General features: G+C 43.9%; 1 protein-coding gene across 3 annotated transcripts in view; it reads left to right on the forward strand.

The window, feature by feature from the left end:
- Nucleotides 1-13,448, forward strand: part of LOC121283637 (ion channel TACAN-like) — a 29,972-nt gene extending 16,524 nt beyond the window's left edge. Inside the window, exons 6-12 of one of the 3 annotated variants that reach the window (XM_041198422.1) lie at nt 423-512; nt 2,021-2,086; nt 8,351-8,412; nt 9,697-9,789; nt 10,850-10,914; nt 11,998-12,066; nt 13,094-13,448. In XM_041198422.1, the coding sequence (XP_041054356.1) occupies nt 423-512; nt 2,021-2,086; nt 8,351-8,412; nt 9,697-9,789; nt 10,850-10,914; nt 11,998-12,066; nt 13,094-13,210 (562 nt within the window). In that variant the 3' untranslated portion in view covers nt 13,211-13,448. The remainder of the gene's footprint in view (nt 1-422; nt 513-2,020; nt 2,087-8,350; nt 8,413-9,696; nt 9,790-10,849; nt 10,915-11,997; nt 12,067-13,093) is intronic. The other 2 variants (XM_041198423.1, XM_041198425.1) reach the window with 2 other exon arrangements.

Here is a 13,448-nt window from a genome sequence, read left to right on the forward strand (position 1 = left end):
TTTGAACAGTACCTAAGAGCTGGAAGATTTTTGACTTACTAATTCATTAGTGCTGAGACCAATGTCAGCGGTCCTTCTATTGCTAAAATTGAGCTTAGTTAAACTCAGTACAGACCAGGTGTCAAACCTGGGATCTTCCAGAACTACACTCTGAATGAACTTGCAGAGCTATCAAAGGAGGCCTAGTATCTGCTGGATATACCATGCACTTATGGACCATTTCTCTGTCTGTAGTTTAGTATAGGTTTAGATTACGTTCTGATATGCAGTCACAGTCACTGCGATTCACACAGCAATTGCACATTAGAACTGTAGCAATAATGAGCTCTATTTAACAGTTAATTGGTTGGTGATTCCAATGCTCTTGAGTACACAGCTAGAGATGAACCCCTTTGCCTATGGTTTTGTTTGTTCTTATGCAGGGTGGTAGATTCCGTGTTCAACTTCCTCCTGGTGTGGTATTACTGTACACTTACAATTCGAGAGAGCATCCTCATCAACAACGGATCCAGGTAAAGAGTGGGACTCTGGGAAAACCCAGCAACTTTCTTCAGTCCTGAGGGAGACTGTGGTGTAGTGTTAATGTCACTGGACAAGTAATCAAGAGGCCCAGGCTATAGAGGCATAGGTTCAAATCACCAATGCAGCTGGATTAAATTTTTAAAAATCTGAAATTGAAGACTCTTCTCAGTAATGGTGACCATGAAACTATCTTCGATTATTGTAAAAATCCGTCTGGTTCATTAGTGCCCTTTAGGGAAGGAAATCTGTCGTCCTCATCCAGTCTGGCCTACATGTGACTGTAGACCCACAGCAATGTGGTTGACTTTTAACTGTTATCAAAGGGTGGACAACAAATTCTGACCTTGCTAGTGACGCCCACATCCCATGAACAGATTTTTAAAAAAAAATTGGGGCTCTTTAAAAGGCCCCTTTCTCACCACCAGACGTCAATGCCTCCAGCACAACTTGGTCTACCTCCAGCTCATCAACATTGCCGTGTGCCTCTGAATTTTCCTGTCTTGTATTTCCCAAGACTGAAAAGCACCATTGCATAAGCTTCCCTGTTTCCTTATAATTCTCACTCTGTTGAAAACCCCGAGAATTTTTACACTGTCTCCACAATCTCCCTTGGACTTTAGAAGACTTTACCATTTAAAACACTCCTTTGGCATTGTCCAATTATTTTTAGACCCTCTTGTACTATGAGCCTTTCCCATGCGTCCTCAATTTTAAAATAAAGCCATGCAGAAGTAGGTTCAGATTGATTCGGTCTGGGTATATTCCCAAGGATTACTGGGCTGTGTTAATCCTGCTTGTCAACTGTCTCTTGTAAATCTCAAATATATTCCCACACACTGCGCACGCACACACACACACACACACAAATCCAGGAGCATTGTCTGCTGCCTGGTTTCCCTTATGCAACACAAAACTGCCTCAAGTAAAAGGAGGAATAATAATGGAATAAGCTGAGACTGCACAAAGTTTTTTTTTATCTCCAGTCCCCCTGCCCGTTTCTCTGAATTTATGATTCTGGTTCCACTGGTGCTGGCAGACCGTCCATACTTTGCCCGCGTTGCTGGTCTCCGCGTGACAGCCGAGACAATATTAGCAGTTTGATCGTGCAGGCATCACAGCCCAGCCTAGTGCTATCTTCAACTGGCATGTGAACAGGTGCACACCCCAGCAGGGGTCACTATATGGTTTTTCTGGAGGCTTTCTGTAGAACTGCTTCCAAACTCAATGGGCAGCCTGATGTGTTTTAGTAGCCCAGGCTAGGCTGTTTCCTCTCCACTCCCACTATCCCCCACCCCGCCCAGGCTAAGCCTTGAATCCTAAGTCCATCAGCTCTTCTTCTGACCTGTTTGCAAATTCAGCACAGTTGTAAATTGAAACCTGGAGCCTCTTGGTCTGTTCAGTTTAGCACTGTGTGGGCTAGTTTCTTAATCGCTATAGAATGCCATCTAAAAATTTTGATAATTTTTCATTTTGCTGAATGTTGATTATGTTTCTCCAGGATTAAAGGCTGGTGGGTAATGCATCATTATGTTTCGGCCTTCCTGTCAGGAGTCATGCTGACCTGGTGAGTGCAGGCTTATCAATTCACTGTAACATGTGGTGTAGTGAGATTGGGAAGCAGGGTTTTTTAAATAACCCCCACTTGTGTTTAATGCTTCTCTATTGTTTGTAGAGCTTGTATATTTTGTTTTGGTTTTATTTTAACTTTAAATTATTGACTCAGGAACAGGGACTCACTGGAATTAATGTAAATAAAATAGTAGCAATGAGGAAAATAATAGCACTAAAGAATGAGAAACCCCAGGACCATTCCAGGGGTTTTGAAATAAGTAGATGAAAACAATGTAGATGTCCTAACTATAATCTTCCAAAGCTCTCCCTGTTCTGGAACCTTTCGTTTAGATTGGAAAATGGTGCATATTACTCCGCTGTTATAAACCACTGTATGTTGGCTGGAAGTTTCGAGAGGCTATAATTAGGGATAGAGTGACTGAACACCTTGAAACTTTTAAGTTGATCGGAGGGAGCCTGCATGGATTTGTACAGAGTAGGTCACGTCTGATGAATCTGATTGAATATTTTTGAAGAGAATGACTGAAGTAGTGGACAGGAGAATGTTTGTGGATGTTATTTGTATGAACTTCCAAAATACATTTGATAAAGTTCCTTGTAAGAGACGGTTAGCTAAAGCTGAAGCCCATGGAATTGAAGGCAAATTATTGACCTAGTTAGGAAATTGACTTTTATTTTATTCATTCAAGAGATGTGGGCTTCGCTGGTTGGGCCAGCATTTATTGCCCATCCCTAGTTCCCTTGAGAAGGTGGTGGTGAGCTGCCTTCTTGAACCACTGCAGTCCATGGGGTGTGGGTACACCCACAGTGCTGTTGGGAAGGGAGTTCCAGGATTTTGACCCAATGACAATGAAGGAATGGTGATATATTTCCAATTCAGGATGGTGAGTGGCTTGGAGGAGAACTTCCAAGTGGTGGTGTACCCATCTATCTGCTGCCCTTGTCCTTCCAGATGGTAGCAGTCGTGGGTTTGGAAGGTGTTGTCTAAGGAGCCTTGGTGCTTTACTGAATAGCAGAACACAGAGAGTAGGGATAATGGACAGGTATTCTAATTGGCAGAATGTAACTAATGGCGTCCTACAGGAATCTGTGTTGTGGCTTCAAATATTCACCATATTTATTAATGATTTAGATGATGAAATAGTAAGTAGCCACACATCTAAATTTGCTGATGACACAAAGATAGGCAGCATTCTAAGCAGTTCAGATGGAAGCATAAAATTACAGAGATAGAGATTAAGTGAATGAGCAAAACTGTAGCAAATAGATTTTAATGTGGGCAAATGTGAGGTCATCCACTTTGGACCTAAAAAAGATAAAACAAGAAACTTTCTAAATGGTGAAAAGCTAAAAACAATGGAGGTCCAAACAGACTTGGGAGTTCAAGTGCATAGATCACCACAATGTCACGAACAAGTACAGAAAGCACTCAAAAGGGTTAATGGAGTGCTGGCCCTTATATCCAGAGGACTAGAGCAGATCTGGGCAGCACACCTTAGGAAGGATGTATTGGCGTTGGAGGGAATGAGTGCAGATTTTCCAGAATGATACCTGTACCTCCAAGAGTTAAATTATGAGGCAAGATTCCACGTACAAGAGCTGTATTCCCTGCAATTCAAAAGATTAAGGGGTAAATTAATCCAAGTTTTCAAGGTATTTAGGAGAACAGGTAGAGTAAATAGAAGCTTTTTCTATGGGTTGGGGAGCAGAAGACCAGAGTCGTCATCCAAATATTAGAGTCAGAGCTTTTGGGAGTAAGGGCTGGTAGAATTTTGAAACTCTCTTCTGCAAATGGCAATTATTAATGTTAAATCTGAGATTGTAGATTTTTGTTAGATATTAACGGATATGGGGAAAAGGCAGGCATGTGTAGTTATGTCATAGATCAACCATGATCTCATTGAATGGTGAAACAAGGAATATAAAACAGCTCCTGCTGTTTTATATTCCTAATCTTGATGAGTGTTCTTCTTGCCCAGTCTCTGCTTTCAAACCTGTTCAATTCAGAGGCTGGTTGAACTGGGCTTTGCATAGGGAATGTGGGCAAGGTGGAATCCAGCTGTTAGAATGCAGGTCTGTGCTCATTGCCCCCATGCCTAGCTGCACGGCTGAGGTTAGTAACTCAGTAACAATCACACATCTGGCCAGTGTGGAGCTCCAGATGCTATGGTTAAAATTCTGCCTTTCACCATGAATGTCTGATACTGACAGCCTGGCACTGGGTGACAAGGTTATCATTTAATCAAAGGCTTTAGATGAGGATATGCAAGCACTATGGTAAAAGTGCTAAGATTATATTTGGTGAAAAAAAAGCTCTTGCCGGACTGTGCTTGAAGAGCTATTGTAATGTTTGCAGGTGAAGAGAAACCATGGCTGTGTAAAGGGGGCGGTGATGTATATAACCTGTGCTGTATTAGGAAATGCTTACTAGAGCTGTGGGAGCGTGACAAGGCTATACATATATTCTGTGCTCTACCTGACTGTGATGGCTGGGAACCAGCAGTGAAGAAGTGTCGGATTTTCCCATTGTTTAGCTGGTCCCCTGATGCCATGTATGGAGAGACTGTTCTTGATTCCTGCCTTTCCTTGTGCATGGTGACATGGAGAAACTAGGAGACCAGGTTCTACGTGTCTTCTGAACTTGACCAATAATTTGTTATGTATTTGCCACAATCTGTACTGTAACAGCTGCCATTTTACAAATGGGCAGTGAATATTAGCAAGTTCATTCAGCTTTGTATTCTTTTCTCTTGCTCTTTATTTATTTGTCAGTCTCTCCTTTCCTTTTCCCTCTACCTCTCTCTCTGTTTCTTTCTTTCTCAATTTCTAACTCTTTAACTGTCTTTCTCTCTTTGCCATATGGTTTTATAACTCCGACGCCAAGAATGAACCAGCCACTTTTAAAAGGGCAGGGGAGGGAATTGGACACTGTTCCCCAGTGGGTTGGGGAGATGGGGTGTTTATTACAGTGGGTTGGGGAGATGGGGTGTTTATTACAGTGGGTTGGGGAGATGAGGTGTTTATTACAGTGGGTTGGGGAGATGAGGTGTTTATTACAGTGGGTTGGGGAGATGAGGTGTTTATTACAGTGGGTTGGGGAGATGAGGTGTTTATTACAGTGGGTTGGGGAGATGAGGTGTTTATTACAGTGGGTTGGGGAGATGGGGTGTTTATTGCAATGGGTTGAGAAGATTGCGTGTTTATTACAGTGGGTTGGGGAGATGGGGTGTTTATTGCGGTGGGTTGAGGAGATTGAGTGTTTATTACAGTGGGTTGGGGAGATGGGGTGTTTATTACAGTGGGTTGGGGAGATGGGGTGTTTATTACAGTGGGTTGGGGAGATGGGGTGTTTATTATGGTGGGTTGGGGAGATGGGGTCTTTATTATGGTGGGTTGGAGAGATGGGGTCTTTATTACAGTGGGTTGGGGAGATGGGGTGTTTATTGCAGTGGGTGGGGAGATGGGGTGTTTATTGCAGTGGGTTGGGGAGATGGGGTGTTTATTGCAGTGGGTTGGGGAGATGGGATGTTTATTACAGTGGGTTGGAGAGATGGGATGTTTATTGCAGTGGGTTGGGGAGATGGGGTGTTTATTGCAGTGGGTTGGGGAGATGGGATGTTTATTACAGTGGGTTGGAGAGATGGGATGTTTATTGCAGTGGGTTGGGGAGATGGGGTGTTTATTGCAGTGGGTTGGGGAGATGGGATGTTTATTACAGTGGGTTGGAGAGATGGGATGTTTATTGCAGTGGGTTGGGGAGATGGGGTGTTTATTGCAGTGGGTTGGGGAGATGGGGTGTTTATTGCAGTGGGTTGGGGAGATGGGGTGTTTATTGCAGTGGGTTGGGGAGATGGGGTGTTTATTGCAGTGGCCTGGGGAGATGGTGTGTTTATTGCAATGGATTGGGGAGATGGAGTGTTTATTACAGTGGTTTCTGGATGCAGCTGCTTTAATATCTGCTGTACCATGGGATGTATCTCTTGATGGCCTGCGATGGCTGAGCTTGCTAAGCCTTTATTAAAGTAGTTTACCTCACGAGCAGCAGAACAACCTTCCTTCATCAACCCCACACAGCCGGCTCCTACCTCCTTCCCAAAATCCACAAACTGGACTATCCTGGAAGGCTCATTGTGTCAGCAGGTTCCTGCCCCATGGAATCATTTCTTCTGATCTTGACTCCATTCTCTCTCCCCTTGTCCAGTCCCTTCCCACCTACATTCCTGATTCCTCTGGTGCCCTACGTCATATCAACAATTTCCAGTTTCCTAGTCTGAACCACCGTCTCTTTCCCATGGGCGTCCAATCCCTCTATACCTCCATCCTCCACCAGGATGGTCTGAGGGCTCTCCCCATCTTCCTTGAACAGGGGCCCGAACAATCCCCATCCACCACTCTCTTCCATCTGGCTGAACTTGTTCTCTCAATGAACAATTTCTCCTTTAACTTGTTTCACGTCCTCCAAAAAAGAAGTTTGTCTATGGGTACCCGCATGGGCCCCAGTTATGCCTCTCTTTTTGTGGGATATGTGGAACATTCCTTGTTTCAGTCCTATTCAGGCCCCCTACCACAACTCTTTCTCCGGTATGTCGATGACTGTTCCTGTGCTGCTTCATGCTCTTGTCTGGACCTGGAAAAATTTATAGATTTTGCTTCCAATTTCCATCCCTCTCTCACCTTCATGTTGTCCATCTCCAAAACTTCCCTTCCCTTCCTTGACCTCTCTGTCTCTATTTCTGGTGATAGACTGTCCACCAATATTCATTATAAGCCCACCGACTCCCACAGCTACCTTGTCTACAGCTCCTCACACCCCACTTCCTGTAAGGACTCTATCCCATTCTCTCAGTTCCTTCGCCTCCGCCGCATCTGTTCTGGTGATGCTATCTTCCAAAATGGCGCTTCTGATATGTCCTCCTTTTTCCTTAATCGAGCGTTCCCCTCACTGTGGTTGACAGGGCCCTCAATCATGTCTGTCCAATCTCCTGTACCTCTGCCCTCAACCCCGCCCCTCCCTTTCAAAACAATGATAGGGTCGGCCTTGTCCTCACATTTCACCCCACCAGTTGCAGACTCAGGATCATCCTCCACCATTTCCGCCAACTCCAGCATGATGTCACCACCAAACACATCTTCCCCTCACCCCCACAGTCAGCATTCTGTAGGGATCGTTCCCTCCAGGACACCCTGGTCCACTCCTCCATCACCCACAATTCCTCATCACCTTCCCATGGCACCTTCCCATGTAATTGCAGAACCTCCTCCCTCCTCACCATCCAAGGGCCCAAGCGCTCCTTTCAGGTGAAGCAATGCTTCACCTGTACCTCCTTCAATTTGGCCTACTGCATTTGCTGCTCGCAATGCTGCCTCCTGTACATCGGAGAGACCAAACGCAGACTGGGTGACCACTTTGCGGAACACCTCTGCTCAGTCCGCAAGCTTGACCCAGAGCTCCTTGTCGCTTGCCATTTCAACACTCCACCCTGCTCTCATGCCCACATGTCCATCCTTGGCCTGCTGCAATGTTCCAGTGAAGCTCAACGCAAACTGGAGGAACAGCACGTCATCTTCCAACTAGACACTTTACAGCCTTCCCGACTTAATATTGAGTTCAGCAACTTCAGGTCATGAACTCTCTCCTCCATCTCTACTTTTTTGATCCAATTTTTTAAACTTTTATTTTCATTTCAATTTTAATTCTTCTTTAGTTTTAGTTTTATTTTTTATTATTTTTTTAAATCCTTTTCCTCAACCCCGAAGCCCCCCCAACCCCACAGGGCCATCTGCCACTTGTTTCTATGTTGTGCTTTCACAAAGCACTCGCCCTTGTTCTGCTCTTAACACATTCTGCCACCATCAGCACTTTCTTTGGTCTTTACCACTTCCATTAAAACTCCCTTTGTGTTCTGTCCATGACATCTTTGTCGACCTGTCCTTAGCTCCCACCTATCCTTGACGTTCTATTTTGTTGCACATACTCCACCCTCTCAAACAGTATAAAATCCATCACATTTCCAATTCTCTTTAGCTCTGAAGAGTCAAATGGACTCGAAACATTAATTCTGTTTCTCTCTCCACAGATCCTGCTAGGCCTGCTGAGTTTTTCCAGCATTTTTTGTTTTTATTTCAGATTTCCAGCATCTGCAGTATTTTGCTTTTATTCCTTCATCAGAAGCAGGTTTCTAATAGAAATCCAGACATGCTCAGTGCCTTAGTTAGCTTTGATGTACTTTTTACAGATTCACCTATATTTTTTCAGGCCGGATTCGAAAGTGTACCAGATATTTCGAAACCAGTTTCTCTCGTTTTCCATGTATCAGAGTAAGTACATTCAATGTTACTTCCTCTCTTTTTTTACAGAAGTGTGTTTTTTTACCTCTTTGCTAGGTCTCTTCTGCTCCTCCCTCACCTCCTGAATTGCCCACCCTTTCACTTAGTGGTGCAAGATGTCTGACTTCTTCACAATCATTACTAAAATTCCCATGGGGGTTGGGAGTTCCTGTGTTGAGGGCGGGGGATGGGGGGGGGGGGGGGGGGGGGGGGGGGGGGTTGGTGGGGGGCTGGTGTGGAGCCCCATGGAGGGGTGAGTGGGTGATGAAGAGTTCTGTGGGGGTGGTGAGTCCCTTGGATAGGGAAGAGTCCCATGGGGGTAGTGAATCCCTTGTGGTGTAGTTAAAGTATCAATAGCAGAGGCTAAAAACACTTCACACCTCTTAATCTTATCCAAATAAACATCAAGACAGTGACAAAAGAGATCACAATACAAACAAATTGTTATAACCACTTAAATATGACAATCAAGCAAAGTATTCGGCTCACTTTTCAAAGCAGAATCCCTGCTGACTCAGATTTTTATTGGTCTGGGCTCTCAGCCAAGCATACATAATGAGGTCAATTGGAAACTAGCTGGAGTGCATGAGTTGGCATTGAGTTGGAGTGGAGGGTTTGAGGGGTTATTGAGTGTGGCTGGAGGGCATGGATAAGAGTTTTTGAGCTTGCTTTCCAAAAGGCTCCCAAATCCAAACTATGGTTCATGACTCCTCTGAGCCAGCCAAGTTGAGAGTACAGGATGCAGGCTCACTTACCTCCTGCTAGTGAAAATTGCTGGTGTTAGGAATAGGGCCGAGAATCCTGGAATCGGGTTCCACCTGCCACTTTTAAATGGCTCCGGAGTCATCCCAACTCTGCTAAGATCCACCTCCAAAATAAAAACAGAATTACCTGGAAAAACTCAGCAGGTCTGGCAGCATCGGCGGAGAAGAAAAGAGTTGACGTTTCGAGTCCTCATGACCCTTCGACGATGAGTTCTGTCGAAGGGTCATGAGGACTCGAAACGTCAACTCTTTTCTTCTCCGCCGATGCTGCCAGACCTGCTGAGTTTTTCCAGGTAATTCTGTTTTTGTTTTGGAATTCCAGCATCCGCAGTTTTTTGTTTTTATCCACCTCCAAAATGCTCATTATCCTATTCTACATCATGGTTCAGTAATGTAACAGGGACCCAGTAAAACCCACACAGTTTTTGTCATGAGAGATATTCAAAGAGGTTGCTTTCTGGGTTTGGTTGTACCTGGGCCCTGGCTCACTGACTGCGCTTGTGTTGTGCAGGTTTTGTGCAGTTCCTACAGTATTACTATCAGAGTGGCTGCCTATACAGGCTCCGAGCCCTGGGAGAGAGACATAACATGGACTTGACTGTAGGTGAGTCTACTTGTCACTCGTTGATGAACGGATTAGATGAACAGGGATGGGAGGAGGCTTGAGTGGAGAATGAACACTAGTGTAGACCAGTAGGTCTGAATTGTCTGTTTCTGTGCTGCAAGTTTTATGTAATTACTTGTGCTCAGATTGCTATTTCTACTCATTTGATTATATGCATTTAGATAACTAATTGAGTAGAAAATTAATTCAAAACAGAATTTTAGTGGCTAATTAATCTTTAATAATTTACATATGGGTGGGTTATCTAGAGAAAGTTAAAGGCCATAGATGACAATTTCACAGCCCAGGAATAGGTGAAGTGTTGTGAATGATCTGATTGATTTCTTCATAACCTTCCCACTTAGGCCCTCGCGAATATCTCCTGATGGTCTGTGTGTCACCCCTTGGATGGTAAATGACTAAATAATAATTTGGCCATTGTGGTTAACACACACACTATGCTGTTAAATCTTAGCTATGGAGCCATCTCATTCCATATATAATACATGAGGTGTGCAGGGAGTTATTCCCACATGTGGATGTGTGCAAGCAGGCCTAAACCTGTGGTTTCTCAATAAGCTCAGTTGATACTAACCAAACCAACTTGGGGAGATGGATTCACCATGAGAAACTATTGCCATTTTTGAACCTGGATCCTGAGTTCCGAGCTAAATTTGGGCAGTGCCGAATGCACAAATGTGTGCTACTGGTGTATCCTAGACTTGTAAAAACACCAGGACTGAACAGAGAAGATCTATCGCTCCTTGTAATTATGTCAGGGTAATTACATGTCACTTCCTGTGCTTTGATGAGTTTGCACCTCTGATCCATAGCCGGAAGTTGGTTTTCTACTGAACGTACAGATTGCACATGTGATCTCCATGGTGGTATATGAAAACAAGGCAGTTTGACCAATACACATTTTCTTTTTTAAAAATGATCACATTCAGTTAAGGTAAATCTAACCACTAACAACTTACCCAGAAAAGGTCTCAGTGAACAGCAGCAATGGCCTTCCCCTAGCCTGGACTAACTGTGGATTGGGGTTTTGTATTTACAGAAGGTTTCCAGTCATGGATGTGGAGAGGCCTCACTTTTCTTCTCCCATTCCTGTTCTTTGGTCATGTAAGTCATTTGAAATATTTGGTGTTGTAATTTGTAGTTGTAATTGAAACCAAAGCCAAGGTCCCAGGTCCGAATCTTGGTTGTTGTTGAGCCAGCTGATCTTAACTGAGGCAGCGTTAGTTGCAGTAAAATTGGCCTCAGTGCCCCAGGTTTTGGACAGGAAAAATCAACCAAAGTTACCCCTCCTGACCAGCACCTAGAGACCGGAACATAAGAAATAGAGGCAGGACTAGGCCCGAAGGCTCCTGAAGCCTGCCCAACCATTCAATAAGATTATGGCTGATCTGATTGTGGCCTTAACTTCACTTTCCTATCCACATTCCCCCCTCCACCCCCATAACCCTTAACTCTTTTGTAGATCAAAATCCTGTCCAATTCAACCTTGAATATATTCAATGACCCAGCCACCAATGTTCTTTGGGGTAGAGAATTCCAAACGCTAAGGACCCTCTGAAAATGGAGATGAGGAGGAATTTATTCTCTAAATGGGAGACCCCTAATTTTGAATCAGTGCCCCTTAGTTCTAGATTCCCCAACAAGGGGAAACATTATCTCAGCATCTACCCTGTCAAGCCCCCTCAGAGCCTTATGTTTCAATAAGATCACCTCCCAGTCTTCTGAACTCCAGATAGTACCTAAATGACCAGTGTGGAAAGTGTGCGGAAGGGGTGAGAGAGGATTGGAGACTTAATGACTTCACATTCCATCTTAACATTTGCTACCTTGACCTGTATACAGAGAACTGTCACTTGGTGGAGGCTGCTGGGCTCTGTAAAAATGTATCCAATAAAATCAACAATTTTGAGAAGAAGTAGGAAAGAGGGGAGGAAATTAGAGAACAAAAGCCATATGCAAGCCGAAAACGAGATGCTTTCATCTCTGATCTGGACTTCAAATGATGTCCCTCAGGGTGGAATATGGTCCCCACCTTTCGTGCTGCCAGCAGTTAATAGTGCAACTGTGGGTGATGCCACCTCAGTTTTCACATACCATTAATATTCACTAGTGTCCAGACCTGCTCACTAGTTAGCGTGCGGACCAGCCTGAGAATGCTGTTCATTAACCTTGTATTTTCCTTTGCAGTTCTGGCAGCTTTATAATGCAATCACCTTATTCAAACTAACGAATCACCCAGACTGCAAAGAATGGCAGGTAAGCATGTTTTGTGAGAGATTTTTCCACGGAATGTGAAGGGAAAGGTACCTTTTGCATCAGCCATGTGCAGCAAACTCATAAATACATGCTTTAAGACATTTGCCTTGGGTTTAGCTACAGGGAGGAAATCTCTTCCAGTGCAGATAATGTGAATCCTGACTGCAGAGAGCAAGAGAGAGCTGGGAATTCAGTATGTAATGTAGAGGGATGTGAATTTGAGCCTTGTGGTTGGCTGGATATTTTTAGCTGTGCCCCCGTGCATTCCTCATTAAGACCTTGTGCAGGGTAATCCTTCTCATTGCAGGTTGTCTCAATTGTCTTATTCTCCTGTGAGATACTGAAATGCTACAAGTTTTTGTGAACTTATTGGTGGCCTAACCCACTGTTCTGCTGTAGTCAGAAGGAGATTGTATTGTGCAAACCATAGGGTAGAAATTACTATCTGTAACTGTATCAAACAAATTAACACAGTTGCACCGATTGCCTCCCTTTGTTATCTTGAAGGAAGAGTTCAAATAAAGGGGTTAACGCCTGCATTAAAATTGTGGAGAGAGGAATTGGGATAGAATGAGTGAAGTATTTGTACAACAACAGCAGCAATAGTAATTTCAACCCATCACCACCTCCAGAAGATCTAAAAGGGGTAAAAGTGGGAATAATGCAAAATGTTCAAAATGAAAGCATTACAAAGAATTGTCAGAACTAGATTAGCCAGTTAAATATCCTCCCCTCCATCCTCCACAAATTAGTTTATTCCAGCAACAATCCCAATTACATGGTTCCTTCAGGAGTTACATGTATAGTGGAGTGAATCTGCTGGAGTGCTGGTTCCTCACATTCTGCCTGCTTTGTGTAACTATGTTGCCAGGGTAGTTCGGTCTGTTGTTAATTGACTTCAGATTCATCGTGCAGCTTTGCATGGACACACAGTATGTGCAAGATTTGATTGCCGTTTCCTTCACAGCTCAGCCTTCATTATTGGTCTTGGTCTAACTCGCAGCATGTGTCCCTCTCTTTGTTATAGGTTTCCACGTGCGGCCTTGCATTTCTCGTTCTGTTCCTCGGAAATTTCCTGACAACAGTTCGAGTCATCTACCAAAAACAGAAACAGAGGGAGGAAAAAGTTAATAAACAATTGTGAAACAGGAGAGAGAGAGAGAGAAGAAGATTTAATTCTATTATCGTTTTGCATTGATGAAATGCAGCCATTGAAAGCGCACATTGTGTTGTAGCTTCTTCCTCTTCACTGACCCTCATTCGTTTTGTCCGGGTTGGCACTGGGGACTGCAGATGAGCTGTGGAGGTGTGTGCATGAGGAATATGTTGATTTAAGATTTGACTCTGCTAATATAATCATCAAATAAAATTGTACAGGCCTA

This window comes from Carcharodon carcharias, chromosome 10 (genome assembly GCF_017639515.1).
Source record: "Carcharodon carcharias isolate sCarCar2 chromosome 10, sCarCar2.pri, whole genome shotgun sequence".
Lineage (NCBI taxonomy): Eukaryota > Metazoa > Chordata > Chondrichthyes > Lamniformes > Lamnidae > Carcharodon > Carcharodon carcharias.